At 47.8% G+C, this 16,188-nt stretch overlaps 1 protein-coding gene across 1 annotated transcript in view; it reads left to right on the top strand.

Annotated features, from left to right (window-relative positions):
- Window positions 1–1,746: 1,746 nt before the first annotated feature.
- The window catches only part of LOC107188198 (protein expanded-like), a 33,331-nt gene continuing 18,889 nt past the window's right edge, over window positions 1,747–16,188 (top strand). Inside the window, exons 1-2 of the mRNA XM_015576453.1 lie at window positions 1,747–1,860; window positions 8,262–8,361. Of these exons, the coding sequence (XP_015431939.1) occupies window positions 1,747–1,860; window positions 8,262–8,361 (214 nt within the window). The remainder of the gene's footprint in view (window positions 1,861–8,261; window positions 8,362–16,188) is intronic.

The raw sequence follows: 16,188 nt of genomic DNA, 5'->3' as shown, positions 1-16,188 counted from the left end.
CGCTGAAAACGGGCTGTTTCGGTTGTCTGGTGACTATAGGGGTGGGCAAGTATTTCGATAGTAAGAGTCGCATATGATACAATATATTTTTTATTGTAAAAATTCGTATATTTTTTAATATTCAAGAGCCACAGAAATAAAATATTCTAATATCGATAGGCGTACCTGTTGTGCAATTTTAAATGTTCGTGAATTTTTTTTACATAATCTGGGAGAGGGCCTACAAATGTTAGTTTGCAAGCGGTCGCGTCGAGGCGTTACGATGATTCGAAGATTTTTTTGACATAAAAAATAATTATTTTTTCGACTAAACTAAATAGCTTTATTTTTACCGTTGCTTATTCTTCTGTCTGAATCGAGTTTCTTTAATTTCCTATCACAGAGACAGAAGCAATTTCGAACCGAAAAAAGAGTGTATACACGTTCCTCGGGCCCCTCGTTCGTACTTTTATTCGACTGTCGAAGGGTTGATTTAAGGTCCATTTATACACAACCGTTTCGTGTCCCGACTGTGCCCCGGGCCTGAATTGCTTATCGTATTTTTATACAGGGTGTTAATAAAAACGCTTTTTCGGGGTAGATTCCACACTGTCGAATTTGTAAGATGAAAATTAAGAATGACGAAATTTCGTTTGGGACTTCTAGAGCAATATTTTCTTAAACGAAACGTATAAGTTTGAACAAAATTTTTTTAAAAACGAAAGATCACTGTGTATTTCGATCCCTGGTATAAATGGTACCTTCAAGCGATCGATCAGAATATGAGGGTTCTTCGAGATTCCATGTTCGAAGCTCGATGCGTCCTCGTGGTTGCGTTTTTCGTGGATTTATTGGCCTCGTGTTGGATTTACGAGCTGCCACACGATGTCGAGAGACCATCGTCCGTTTTCTCCGATCCACGCGACCACCTTCGCCTCTTGTTCGAAAATCGAGATGAAAATGGAGTAACGCCGGGAGCGATCTTCCGTGATTTACTGTGATTCAGCAACACGTAGGCATCGCGCGCCAGCCGGAGGGCCATTCCTCGCGGCTGGATTCCCTGGAAATGCCAACGGTGATTTGTGCGACCGGTTACCGTTTCCCTCCATTAGCATACCTACACCTATCTGGGGCTCTTACCGTGTATATTGTTATCTTTGTCGTTTCTCCCTTAAAAATAATTTTTTCCTCCTTCACCACCTAATCTGGTAGTTCGCCGTTGGATTACGGGAGGATTCCATCATCGATGACGGTCGATTTAATCGGACCACTTCTACCAAATTAATTGTTCATTCACCTTGTGGCCTGTTCGAGAGCTGTGTCGCCTTTTTTTTACTTTTTTTTGGTATTTGGAATACACTTGGTCGGAGGTTGCGCCCCTTCCTTAGCCTAACCGCCTTCACTACTAAACAACAGGTCATTCCAGGAACGAATTCAGTTTGTGTAGGCATTTCTAAATTTTCTCTCACAATTTTTTATGGTCTTGTCAAAAATAGTACTTATTATATTATAGGACGGGAAGAGTTTCGGAAAAGTATGAAAGTAAATTATAGGTATTCCAATTGCTGAATAAGGGTAAATACTTTAGTTGCCCACGCAAGGGTTAAAATGAATAAATGCTCTGGCGTACGTGTACGTGAAATAGGGATCTCTTATTAAAATCTCCATTACCCGAATAAAAACATGTTTCTAATCGTGTTGTTGTGTTTTTCCGTCGGATTACAGTGAGGACGCTGGGCGTAGCGGCGACGAAATGAAGCATGCAGCATGCGTGGTAGCGGTGTCACGGCTGCGCGGTCCTGCCTTCAACCCCTGGTGTCCGCCAGCCGCTACCTCGCTGTTCAAGCCCTTCCCGGTGATCCTCTTTACTTCGTCGTTGAGGTGAGTATACCGCACGGACTGTGTTATTAACTTTAAATGGCCGGTGCATAATTCATGACGACAAATGCATATTCAGGATATATGTATACGTATATTTATTTATACAGCGTGTCCCAAAATAGATTTTACTCCTTGAAAGGGGTGATTCCTGGGATGTTTTGAAACAACGTTTTCCTTAGCGAAAAAATTCTCACAGGCTTTGTTAACGAGATATTAACGAAAAACCCCGATCAATCAGTTACTGCGGATGTTTACACAGATTCACAATTCTAAATATGATTTTATAAAGGTGAAAATTAAATAGAAATTATTTCCTGTACTGAATATCATTTAATAGTACCTACATGAATATCATCAAATATGATTATAGTCTTTATTTTATGGCCTTTTGGCATTTTACAATTTCCTATAAATGCATAAACATTCGCAAGTCTAGTTATGATCATCAAAGTCACGACTTACCGTGCATTTAATAACCGTGAACATTTTGGTTGCCCACGCAAAGGTTAAAAAAAAATCATCCGACCTGTTGCACATCCCCACCCTCCTCCAGAGAGGGGGGTGGCGCGTACATGCCCACAGAAACTGCCGTGCTTTATCGGACAGTGTAGATCGAACGGTGCGTCGAGGGGGCACGCCCGGATTTTCTAATCGTGGAATGCGATTAGTTACTATCCGCGGCGTGGGCGTTGCGAGAACGGAATAACCGATGTGGGGAGAAACTCTCAGCGCCGTGCAACCGCCGCAGTCGATATATTAAGCCGCGCGAGGTTACATGCACCTGCCTTGTCCGCGGCAACGGTCATTTACAATTCGCGACCCTGTAAGCGTGTGTTGAACCGCCGGGGACTAGAATGGTTAATTGAAAAGAGAAGAAAAAGAGGGAGGGGTAGGATGACGAATCTCCCTCCTACGATGTTACGTGGGGAATGTTTCCGAAGTACTGAGAAATGCGACGCCCGATTTTTGCCTTGTACTCTCGATGGCTGCGCGTTGGTTCCTCGCGTCGTTAGACAAACCCGTCTTTTACGGAGCACGCGGGCAAACACGCGGTACGGCGTGCCGGGGCAGCGGTATACACCGCACCTTCTCACACGATACCATCTCCCTAATTATAGCCAGGCTCATTTGTAAGACCGCGAATCTGAATTCCCGGTTGCCAAGGAAATTCCTCGTTCTGCTTGCGTGGCCCCGCGTATACGCGTTTTCAGGCCCTGGCTACGAAATCACGAGCTGGATTCTAGCTTGTTACGCCGATCACCTGAACGGCGTACGCTCGTATATACAGGGTGTCGGCAGTGATTACTGGGTTGGCACAGAAAGACACGAGTGCGCAGTTATCGAGGATATACAGTCAAACCTTGATGAGTGTTCGAAGGCTTCTCGGCACTGAAAATTAAATATTTCATGAACTAATGGTCATATGCTGCTGAAACATATATCATTGACTTCAGAATTCTAAGCTCCATCACTGTGCTAAAGGTGTGTACCAGGTATTTATAGATTTATGTTGAATAATTGAAAGTGCAATTTGAGTTCATCAAATTTGTTTTCGTCCTGTACACGACTAAGATTTGTATGGAAATTCGCATTGGAGACCGTGTACAAATATTTCACGAGGCTCAGCAGTTTCCCTCGGGTTCCACCGACTAGACAAAGGAACGATGATCGCCACGCGGTATCTCATTGTTGTGAAACGCCGTCAAAAGATGCAGCCCCGATGATAACGTTGCATTCTTCGAGCCATATTCCCACCTCCCCATGAAACTCACTTGCCACTCTCTATGGGGGGCGCGGTCTTTGGCCGATCACGGTCGATTTCTGTCGACATGTGTCCTAATATCAGATTCAGTTTGTTTGTTCCTGAAACTTATTTTTTTTCTGTATTTTTCTTCTCACACCATTTTACCTTATAAATACATATACCTATCCGTAGATGGAAACGATTCCTGCGTACCCTCACGAGCAAACTCGGCTTCCACTAGGGGAAACAGTGACATAGAGGAATGGCCTTCTACAACTTGATAAATTTATTCCAAGTACTGAAATAAATGTTAAATTGAATGTTAATTTGACATAAATTTTAATAATTCCCGAAACCAAATGGCAGAAGGTCCTTTCACTATATCACTTTTTCCCCTAGTGGAAGCCGAGTTTGCTTGGAAGTGTGCAATCGCGGCCCGGTTTTCAAGCGACTGCTGCTGCTGCCCTGAAGGGAAAAGGTCTCCCTCATAAATGCTCGCGGTGGAATGCTTGGCTCCGGCTGCGGCGTCGGCGAAGGTAGCGGAACAATTTATCGCCCCGTATCGAATATTTCGAGTCGCTCGACGCATTCCGGCGCCGATCTTGTCCGCACCAAATCTCCACGGGCCACCATAAAATATCCGCTGGAACGGCCTGTCCGTTCAGATTTACGGCCGATCCTATCTAGGAGGAACGGGGGGGGGGGCGTACATTTCACGATTCCGTCCACCGTGGACAGCCACGGGGGATAGATTCGCAGAGATTGACAAAAATATCTGTCCAAACGACGGATCTTCGTAACTGCGGCGTGGATGGATTCGCCCTGGCTTGAAACGTCGTGACGACAAGGCATGTCATTTAAGTGTGACCTCCCCGAATTTTTTAATAATTGTGACAACGTGAAAAAGAAGTTGTTTCTTGCAAATGTTTTTTTCTCGAAATTTTCAAGGTCATCGAAGGCTGTTTTTCAAGTAACCACACACTTTTTCCCTATTGCATCACGTAGCTCATGAAAAAATAGATCCAGATGTGTACTCTATGACCTTCAAATAACCTTCAGTTATTTGAAAAAAAGCATCAATCATCGATGATCTTGAAAACTTCGAGAAAAAAATAACATTCTGATCTGTAAAAAAATGTTCATAAAAGTCCGTGACTCATAAATCGACCTACGGTCCTAGTACTCACGAATCCTCACTCTCTCACCGATACACGCTTTTACTTCACACCGATTTTTCTCGACGAACCTGCGAGAACGTTCTCGATGCTGCATCGTAGCGGAACATCAACCGGTTCCCGTGGACCCAGGATGGCTCGCGTTACACCGGGCAACTTTCTAATCGGGGGATAATAACATGATTTTTATCGGTCGAATTCTTTAAACTGTTACGAGCAAACGGGGGTAGGAATGCACAGATACGGTTCCCCTAGGCATACGGGGAACATTCGCGCATTTATCACCGATCGCGAAGTGCCTCTGTGTTACAACATCCTATCCCCTACTCTTCACACTATTCGAGGTGGAATAAACTTACCGAGCCGGTCGTAAAACGATTTTTTCTCCTTCGGTCATTTCGTAACAGTATTATTTATAAGAGGCACTTAGCTTTCGAAGAACCGTAGCGATGGACTATTATTCCGCAGTACTTTATGCATTTCACCCGCGTGTTATCTTGGCGCGGAGCTGCGAGGAGTTCATTAAGCTCCATGTTCATGTTTACTGGATTGTTGGAGACTGTTTATCTCTTATGTTGCCAGTTCGCACTCGAGTTTATTGGACTGATCGGAGACTGTCAACACTTTGGTTACCGTGTGCACCCCTAGTGATTCCATTTTTAGTTCAGCACTACGTACTAAAATTGTACGACTAGTATTGATAGGCTCGAGTATATTGTAAGTAGGGTTGAATATGCCTGTACAGTTCCGTAAAACTGTACGTACGTAGATACCCCAGATACACCATTATATATCCCATATCTTCCTTTCTTGGCACGACACGTTCACAGTTCGTCATCCTATATACGTATATATAAGCGTACTCCACACTCACATGTCAGCTGCTCCATAATAGTAAAGTCGCGATAACTGCGCGCGAAAGCCTGCCCAGTTTCTTGACACCCCGTGAACATACAGGAAGACTGAACATCCCCTAGTAAGCCAATACAATTCATGTACAGTAAGTGGTAAATTCTTCAAGCTACTCCAGCCCGTATTGCATCGTCGAAACACGACAGAAATGAAGAACGCGTTGACAAAGCTCGTGAGAGACGGTTGCTCAAAAATCGCGTGTCCGATTCGGTACACGCGCGCGATATGTCGCCGTTTCAATGTATGGAAATCAGGGTTGACGGCGAATCCGTCGATGCTTTGTTACGCGAATAAAGCGAGGGTCGAGTTCGCGCTCGCGCGCGACCATTCAGTCTGGCAAGAGATGCGAAGGGAGAAGAAAAAGGAGAGACTCGGGGTTACAGTAGGAAGCGAGGCAAAGCGAATTGCGATTTGAATATATCCGTGGGTGTTCGCCGGAGTTCTTGTGTTCCTCCTACAATTTTTTTTTATTCTTTGCTCCCTTTTTCTTCCGTTGCCACGCACGGCTGTTTACTGTCCAATCTGTAATTCATTGAGCGCACAGGGAACAATGGCAGTCGCGGCTACGGCATACGCGAACTTTTCCATAATCATACGGTGCTTAAGCTCTAATTACCGTGCCCCCGGCGAGCCTTCGGTTTACTACGACACGGTGTGCCCGCCGATCAGTTTTCGTAATGATAAAAGAGGAAGCTATCTTTATTCCACGGTGTATCTTTAGTAATCCTCGATTCAATGACACTATTCACAGTTTGCAGTAGAACTATGGGCAAGGTGGCGATCCTAAATCCTTTTGGGCAGTACTGTATAACTTCTTAATGATTCCTTCGTCGACGTGTCGCACGAGTATCGATACGTCCGCGACTAGCCCACGGTTGTAACGAGACTGGTATGTGGTACGCTTTCACCGTTTGCAATATTCATTCATTCACACATTGTTATTGCCCGCGTGCACGTTGCAGAATACGACGGCGTTACTACGCTGGAATGCCTCGTAACCTCGACTCGATCGCTTTTATGAAACTCGTCCACAGTTTACCCTCGAACAGTCTAACGTCGGATCATTAGCGAACCGTATTGAAATTTTCGCGCAAGCACACCCTTAGAAATCGCTTCTGTTGCATAGAACCATCGTATAAAGTATTATATATAGACATAGACATTTCATTTGTTACTTTCTGTATATGTTATTATTATGCATAAACATTGCAATATTGACAAAAATTAAATTGATCCGAGCAATTTTTGTTAGAGTTGTTTAATTAAACTAACAAACTAGAAGCTTTTGGAGCAAACTGTTTATATCAGAAGACAGGACCCATGTCCGTACGTACAACGATCAACACGTGTCGTACAAGAAATGGAAGTATTCCTTCGCCTAAGGAAACGTCCGAACCGCACGTGACCGGTAATAGAGCACGCGTAATAAGATTGTATCGCTCTCGAAACCCTTGTCCCGAACGCCCGGGATCCCCCTCATGTAATTACGAATTTACAACGTTAGTACCGTCGTCTACAAAATGGGGTCCACTACAAACCATTCAGCCTCATTAAGATTCAATTGAAATGTATACATCGTCCAGCATTTCGAACCAGGTTGAACAAAATTTGACATTTCTTTGCACTAGAGTTCAATGGTTAAACATTCAAGTGTTCAAGGATTCAAAGATTCAGAGATTCGAAGATTAAAATATTCAACGATTTAAAGATTTAAAGATTCAAAGATTCAAACATTCAAATTTGCAGAGTTTCAGGGATTCAGAGATTGAGAAATTTCGTGATTCAAAGTTTCTAATTTTTACAGTAGATCCATTTGAAACGAATGCTGCTTATTCGCTTGGACAGTTTGTTCCGGTAAATGGAGTTCGGATAAACGGAGTGTCCTACTCGTAGTGTTACGTCATTCGTGCTTTGATCCGACACGTTACGGAAATTCGTGCACAGTTTTCTACGGTGGGGAGGTGGCAGGTTTACACTCGCGGTAACCGACATTCTAAAGAAACCGGAATCCCTTGCGTAAACGACATTAGCGTTCGCGCGTTTTTACGAGGCCTTTTTGACAAATGTTCAACGCAGCTATTAACGAACGAGCCGGTTCAACAGAGGAACGGACAATACTCGGCCAGAACCGCCATATAAAATATTCGCCTTAAATACTATACGTTATTTTATAAATTCAATCTTTTCCGTGCTATATACAGTCCCGTCCATAAGTATTGGGTACCGGTTTGCGTATGTTATACGTAATGTTCATTAATTTACGTAACAATATTGCATTCTATTCATCAATATTCCTGGATAGAAATCCTTTTGTTTGTTATTAAAGCACCGAATAGAAAAGCGACAAAACTTTTCGATACGCATAATAATGGGACACTTATTGAATTGTAGAGCAGACTTGAGAAATCATTATACAATTAGTGGTTAAATAGTTAATATTTAATACTAATGTGAAATCATATAAGTGTTGTAAAATTAGTAATTCATAAGACATATCGTGTTTCCATCAATAATTTTGTTCAATCAAGTCTGTCGGATTTTACTAACTTTTTCTGTGTCTGTATTTTCAGGCGAAGTCGAGAGTAAAGGAAGTGTACGCGCAGACATGCATGCTTCTCGGCCAGCAGGGCATGCGGGACTGCGAACTGTTCGGCCTGGCAATACTTTCCGGTGAGTATTCTTCACGTTTTCTCTTAATTAATAATTATCATATCGAAATTAACCATGCATTTCCATAAGTACATATGGTTGAAAGTTCGCCCTATCAAGCGATCTGTTGTCCCCCAGTTTTCCGTCCGATCCGCCGTTTAACGGACGACGAAATGCGGTCGGACGGGCCCGGTGAGCATCGTGAATGACTTGCGGGGTAGCATATCCGCCTCGAATTACGTCGAGAGGCCGGCTTTTTAACCTTCCTAAGGAGAAAGAGAAAGAGAGAGTAGATCGAATTACCGAAGCTCACGCGAGTCTATTAGGTGTTGCGTTTCGCGAGTTCCCCGGGGGGCACGATCGCGACTCGTCGAATTGCCCGATTTCTTGACGGGACCGTCGTTAGCCACGACCAGGTGATGGGGCCCCACCTGTGGCCCCGACTCGGACTGAACTATCCAAAGTTTTTTTGCTTTCTATCTCCCTCTATGGATAGGAACGACCGTGGACTACACTGCGGATTTTTTCTGCATTTATAGTGCGTCTGAAGATCTTGGAGAAAAGAGAAAATACAGTAATATTTTTATATTTACAATTATTCGAACAGATTAATTGACGAATCGCGAAGTCCCGCGAAAATGGAGAAGGAAATGTCCCCAGGTATAACGCTGACTTTTTTATGAGTTTTTTCGAGGATTTACTGTACACCGAAAGCCTGCGATCTTGGAATCTCGAAAAACGAAAGGACACATCCGATCGATAAGGATGCTTTCACCGTTGCCTCGTCCACACACAGTTCCCCATATCACGATCCACGGGTGAACCACACGGCGCCCCGTGTGTGTACGGAGGTCCATGGTGTCCAAAGGAGAAAGTATCCTAGACGTTGCGCTGATCGGACGAATTGGAAAGGAGATCAAGCTCGCAATACACATTGGCCCGCCAACCGTAGTAGTCTGGAGCTCGTGACTAATCTTGAGATCTTTCTGCATACCGCGCGCAGGGTCTTCTTCCTCTCTCGCTGGGCCCTCTGGCCCGTTGCTTCCGAGCCGTTCGTCCCCTTCCCTTCACCGAATCCTCGCCAACGCTACCCTCGTTCTCTCTCTTTCTCTTTCTCTCTTTCTCTATACCATCCCACCAGTCATGACAAGCCGGTCCGACTGGTACCCCCACCTGGACCCCCTCCTGGACCCTTCTTGGGCCTCGCTGAGCCCTGCGGGACCCCTCCCTCCTACATTCCATCGAGGCCCCATCACGGCGAGCCCGAGCCCCGGCGGGTTTTGAGGCGCGCGAGCCATGCCACGACAGGAAAAAAAAATGCATCTGAAAAGCCAAAACAAGGAGAAAAAGGTGGCTCACACCCCTGCATGCGTGCGTCGGTTGGTCGGGCCAGTGCGCGCGCTGGCCGCGTTCCCCTCCCCTCCCACCCCCTTCCCCTTCCGCCCCTGGCCCCACCGTTCAGCAAACTGCAGCCTTGTGGGCACCTAGGACCGCATCTGGCACTCTGGCTGGTTTCCATCGTTTGCTCTCTACCTGCGGCAACCCACCATCCGCACCTGTGTTCCATCTAGGATTCTTCGTTTCTTCTTCCTCGTAGTTTTTCATGGCCACGGAGGGATCCATCTTTGGAGACCCTGTTGCCTTTCATTTTTTTTTTTTTGGTTTCTTTTTTGTTCCTCTTCAACCCGGCGACGTTATTGTTGCTACCGTATTCGCTTCTTCTTCGTTCCTCGTGCCGTGCCTGCTCTTTTTCTCTTTTTTAATCCCCTTCATCGTCTTCTGCCCCTGCAGCTCCCCGGCGTCGTCCTCTCGGTCCTACTGTTCTTCTTCTTACGGTCTCTCCGTCTCTTCTCTCGTCCCCCTTGGGGCCCGGCGGCGGTGAAATGACACGGACCAATCGCCGCTGTAATTTTGTAATCACCACCGTCTAGAAGTCTTGGACGGTTGTCGCTAAAAATAGATACCGTGAAGGATCGCCTACGGCCATGGAGCCACCGTCGTCGGGGACGTTCTAACGTCGTCTGAGCGTGGACCATGTGACGATGACTGACGTTTTCGAGCGTCTCGCCTACCTTCGTTTGTCCCCTGATCGATCGGACCTATACGTTCATGGCTGGATCTTAAAACAAACAAGAAAAAATAAGTGGACGGTACATTAAAAATCCGCGATATCACACCGATTTAATGAAAATTACATCGAGCACGGTGGCTCTTCTGTGCCTCCAGATCCCCTGGATTTCTCCCGCCATCTTCCCTCCCCAACCCCCCTCCGGCAAATTATTCGAACGGGCCAAGCGTATGCAGCCCCGGCTTGCGTCGCGGGTAATTTATACGAAACGTCAAATTTTTTGGGCGTCAACGCGTGTGCGTGGCCGAGGGTCGAGGTGCGTGTTGTTCGCAACAGGAGAAAAAGGAACCGACGAAAAGGGACATGAAAGTGCACGAGGAGGATGAGGGGTTCAGGGGTGAGATGCACGAGGAAGAAGGGCCGAGCGGGCCCAGCAATGGGCCCGGCGGAGGACGCCGCTGGTGGTGGAACGAGGAGAGACGGCACACCCCTCGTACGTGCATTATACAGAGAAGAACGAGTGAGGGAGTGACGGAGGGCTGAGGGGTGCAAGGAAGACGGTACGACGAGGCAGGAAGTAGGAGGAAACGGGAGAGAGAAAGAGAGAACGCGATAAATGAGAGAGATAATAGGCTGGATCGAGAGGGACGGGGATGGATGTATCGATGGAAAAAGAGAGAGAAAGAAAAGGAAGGATGGATAAAAGAAGAAGAAGAAGACGAATCGAGAAGGGAGCGAGAGAAAGAGAGAGACAAAGGTAGGCCCGGAATGGAAAAGAGAGAGAAAGGAAGAGAAAGAATGAGCCCGGGTAAGACGGTAGCTCGGTGATTTGTATAGGGCCTCTCGTATTCCACCTCCCGCCCAAGCGTCTCCGCGCCGCACGGCACGGCGACTCGGGACCCAGGAATGTGGAAGGAGGACTTTGAGGACAGGAATCGTCGACGCGCGCGCGGAGGCAGCGAGTGGAAGCGGCCGCCGTTGTGGAGGGGCAAAGGCCCAGCCACGGAGGGATTCAGAGGCGGAAGGGCCGGGGGAGGGGTGGGGCAGGGGCCCAGGGAGCGAGCAGAGTGGGCCTTAGCGCAGGTCCAGTGGATATATACCTCGATGAAGCTAAGGCTGCGTCACAACAGGGCTTCAACGTCCTTCCTTCCCCTCCATTACACATGCCGATCTTTCTCTCCTTCGGCTCCTCCGGTCTCTCCTCGTAACCAAGCACCCCCTGTACTGGTCGCCGAACGTCAATCGCGGCCTCAAGGGATTCTTTTTTTTTTTAATTCGCACGCCATGACCTCGTGCTTCTTCCGTTTCGGGACCAATCGATTTTCTTGATCTGGTCTGCATGGATCCCCGGAATCTGAACGATCGAAATCGGCGTTCGATCGATTCATGAGAGAAAATTCCTTCGTGGAAGCCTCCCCCCCCCCCATGGTAGTTTGTATTCCTTTTGTCGTCCTTCTCCTCGGCCTTCTCCTTCGACATCCTTCCGTCTTCGTCGATCCTCTCTCTTATTCGTGAACTCCCTCCTACCCTACTGTCTCTATCTCTCCTCGCCTCTGTCCCTGTCGGATACTCGTGGTCGTAACAACGGGGACACGTGTCCACGAAGCAAGGCCCTCTCACATGAATGGGTCATTCATAAGGTGTAATGGCGTTTTATAAATTAAAACGCATCGTCGTTTGATTTATATTACGCGAACGCTAATGAAGCCCTGTCCATGTCCAGCCGGCGAACGGCGAAGAACGGGGGAGCAAGGGGGAAGGAAAGGAGTGAGGTAGGGAGGGGTGGGACCATGGAAGAAGGGGACGGATGGAAGAAGGGAACGCGCATCCAGGAAGGAATGTTGGGCAGAGGCTGTCTCTGTATTCGCGTCTCGATATATATTAGCCAGTCCCTTCTCGGCCGCTCCTTTTCCTTCTATCTTCAATTAGCGGGCCTGTTGGTACCCCTCGCCGTATAGTACCGTTTTCCCGCCCTTTTACTCTCTATGCCCCCCACCCTCTACCCAACTTTCTTTTCTCTCCTCATCGACTGAACTACGCTCTGTTTTCCCCGTCCCGTTAGCCATCGGGGCAATCGACTCTGGCTCGCGCCCCCCCCCTCACTCTACCCCCGTTTGTGTAAAGGGAGGGGGAAAGGGGGCCCTGGCAACGTTCTCACTTCGATGTACCCGGCGTGTTTTGTTCCTCGGAATAATTTGATCGGGATGAAATATGCGATGAGCTCCAGATAGTGGCCTCCGGTGGAGGAGAAAGAAAGAGGGGGAGGGAGGGCCTTGATGGTGGCGTTGCGCTTGGTACAACATCCGTGCCCCTTGTGGCTCTGTGTGTGATGCCCAGGCTCTAGTGGAAGCCACATTTTATCCTCCCTCGGTGTGTGCCCGTTCAACGGAACTCCATCTATCTTCCGTAATGCAACGCGCGAGTAGGGCCCCGCGCGCTTCGTTACCCGGCCCACGAACGTGTGTAATAACGCTCGATGTATCAGAACGCGATTTTTGGGCGCGTAACGCGGTTCCATGGTTGGGATCAGGGAATTTACTTCGAATGGAGACGAGATTTCGGATCGATTGAGATGTTTTTGCTTTCTTTTCTTTCTTCTACACTACGCAAAAACAAATTAACCTGTTAAATGCATTCGGTCACTACAGTGGATGCCTACTTTATCACTTTAGTGAGAATATTTGGAACATTTCTTGACGATCGTCAATACGAACCTTCTCTAAATGACATCCGAACATTAGAAAAACGTTTATCGATCAGTTCTTCTCCATATTATTAATCAGATATCCTATTTCGTCTCAGTATCAGACTAAGTCTTCGTCGAGAGACGATTTCTCAAAGAAAGGTCTCGGTTTCTTTACCTTTTGCACGCTGGCGAGCTAGAGGGCCACTCTTGTGCAAAAGATAGCGAGGGCAGAGGAGACCGGAGCCCTCTCTCAGCAATCAGGGGTGATTACGGGTGTAATTACCGTTACGGCGCATTGCTGCGCCACGAGAGGAGAAAGAGAGGGAACATTGTTTCTTTCTGGGAAACGACGGGTTTATGGGGATCGTTCCATCGTGGTTTTTTCTTCCCTGTTGAAGCGCGAATCCCTGGCCACGAGAGCGAGAATCTTTTCCCCCGTTCCCTTTGGTCCCTCAGTTTTTTTCGTTACCAGGATTCCGGTCGTTTCTCGCTAGAGACCACTCGAGAAGGCCACAACTTCCCTTGTTCGCCTCATTTTCATGTAGGGGAAGGTTGCCGAATTTAGATCATCGTCTAGGTTGAACCACTACTGTAACTTGTTGTATGTAAGCAATTTGCGCTGTATGATAGATAATATGTGTTGTTTATATACTGAGTTAGTGACCGGTAAAAGAAATCAAAAGAGTCATCAAAAGTATTGGCCATAAACGATTATACTGATTCCATTTTTGGCTGACGAAATCAGGCATTGATTTTCGTGGAAATCGAGAATATATACTAGTTTTATTTAGAGAAAGGTTGTCGAATTTGGACCATCACCTAGGTTGGATCACTACAGTGATAAAACGCAAATTGCTTAAAAATAAAAAGTTAAAGTAGCTCAACCTAGGCGATGGTCTAAATTCGGTAACCTACCCGGTATTACGGTATTCCCTTCAACACGATCTAAGAATCGCCTAGAATAGTGTAGTTCTGTTAGTTTTTGGATTATAATTTGTTCCTAGCTTCGTACAGCACGAATTCCAGTAACAGGACAATTTTCAGGAACCTAACCACCGTATTGTACGGAGGTTACCTGTACCATCATCGAACCCGCTATGGAATAATCTACTTCATCGTTATCAACCGTGGAACATTCTTCCTACCTATGGTCGGTAACGTAGCTTCTGTCTGTACTCATTATTTTCCGATTTCCTTCACCATTAAAATCTCCGCGGGTAAATTCTGATTGTCTCACCAATCGCTGATCCGTCTCAATTATGTTCAATAAACGCGCTCCATCCTACACGATCCCATAGCGATCTCGTTCAGATCCATCAAAAATCTCCCAATCCAGGGAGTCTCCCATGAGTCACGACTTTCTCCGTTGCGCGCTCCCTTTTCAGGATCACCACCTCCTGATACCCCGAAGCTCGTAAAAAACGCCAAGAACGTGGCCTAGACTCTTTCTCTGTCTTTCTCCGTTGGGCGTGGCGGTCAACAAAAAGAGAGAGAGAGAGAAGTGTGGTGAACGCCGAAGGGAGAAAGGCGGCTGAAAACTAGAGACAGGGAGAAAGAGCGCAAAGGGGATATAGAGGCCAGGACAGAGTGAGACACAGTGTGGGGAAAAGGGAAGAATGAGCAAATGAGCGAGAGAGAGGAAGCGAGATACGTTAAGACTGGCTGTGTAAGACCTTGCTTGGTCCGTGACTGGCGGGAATCTCTAGTGGGATAAGACGGCCGCGCGGATGCCATGGGCCCCCGATGGTTGGTTACACGAGGGCCAGGGTTAGCCCTCGGGCAACATTCCCCGGTAATGGTCGGGTTATACCTCGGGTAACACAGGTGCCCTCGGCTACGGCAGGAGGGGGAGGGGGCGAGAAAGAGAGAGCAAGATCGGAGGCGAAAGAAGAGAACTCTCCCGGCTGACTTACGACTCTCTCGATCAGCCGTGAGGATCTATCCGAGACGATGCTTCGATTCGCGCATGTTACCCGGGGGTAAGCGAGAAGGAATGACCACAGGGGTGGTAGGGGGGGGGCGCGCGCGCGGCGTTATACGAACAGGTGAAACAATAAGCCGGGCTACCTTCGAGCAAGGACACCCGGGGTGGAAGGTGCCCGCCGCGCTCGTAATCATTCCACAACGTTGGAGCAAGAAGGAAAGACGGAACCATCGTCGTTCCAGGGTACACTTTCATCCAAAGAGGGAGAAAAGGAGGGGGGTGCAGGGCGGGTTTTATTTTCATCCCGGGCAGACGGTCCAAAACGCGCGCGTTCGCCGGTATCATCGAGAACCCGTGGGCCCCTAAGGGCGATAGGGACCCTGGGGTGAGGAGGGGATGAGAAGAGGGGAAGGTAATTCGAGGCACATTTTTCGTGGAGTTTCGCCGGTGCTCACAATGCCCCCTCGAACTTTTCTTTTTAATGACGCTGACTCCTCCGTCCGCGGCCCCCGCAAGAAATACGATGTTCTGACCTTCTTAGGTCGCCACCCCCAACCTTCTTCTCTCCCGTCCGGGCGTAACCTTCTTCCTCTCCTTCATCGTTCTTTTCCCCCTCGTCCTTCTCTCCTCTTCTTCTTTTTCGTTCCTACGTCTTCTCTCTGCCTCCCTCTCGCCCTCTCTCCTTGCTTGTTCTTCCTTCTACTCTTGGGCCCGCTCTATCTTTCTCTCTCTGTCTCTCTCCCCCAGTTTGCCTCTGTCTTCCGTCCCTCCTTCCTCGTTCGCGTCTGCGAACGAGAAGGCGCGCAGGCAGAAAGGAAAGCGGCCGCGCGGAGCGACGTCTCGGGGCGAACCGGGGGCCCCCAAGCCCGGGCCGGGCCCTTCTCTTCACCACGGCGAGAGAGGCGCATTACATCCCCCCGGTCTCCTTCTTCTTCTTCTTTCATCCTTGGCCGGCTCCAGCCCCGGAATGTGGCTCGATCCCGCTCCTTCGTGTCTGAAAGGCAGCATGCCACACGTGGCACCGGACGTCGACGAGGTGGACGGGCTGGCTCTCCTCCGGTGTATCTCGGGCAAATCGAAATATGCTAAATACAGGGTGTCCGAGAATCCTCGACTCCTTGGTTCGCTCCGCGGGGAACACACAGAGAAAGATAAAGAGAGAGAGAAAGA

The sequence above is a fragment of the Dufourea novaeangliae genome, unplaced genomic scaffold (assembly GCF_001272555.1).
Source record: "Dufourea novaeangliae isolate 0120121106 unplaced genomic scaffold, ASM127255v1 scaffold118, whole genome shotgun sequence".
Taxonomy (NCBI): Eukaryota; Metazoa; Arthropoda; class Insecta; order Hymenoptera; family Halictidae; genus Dufourea; species Dufourea novaeangliae.
The sequence above is the reverse complement of the archived record's forward strand: the minus strand, read 5'-3'. Positions and strand labels throughout refer to the sequence as shown.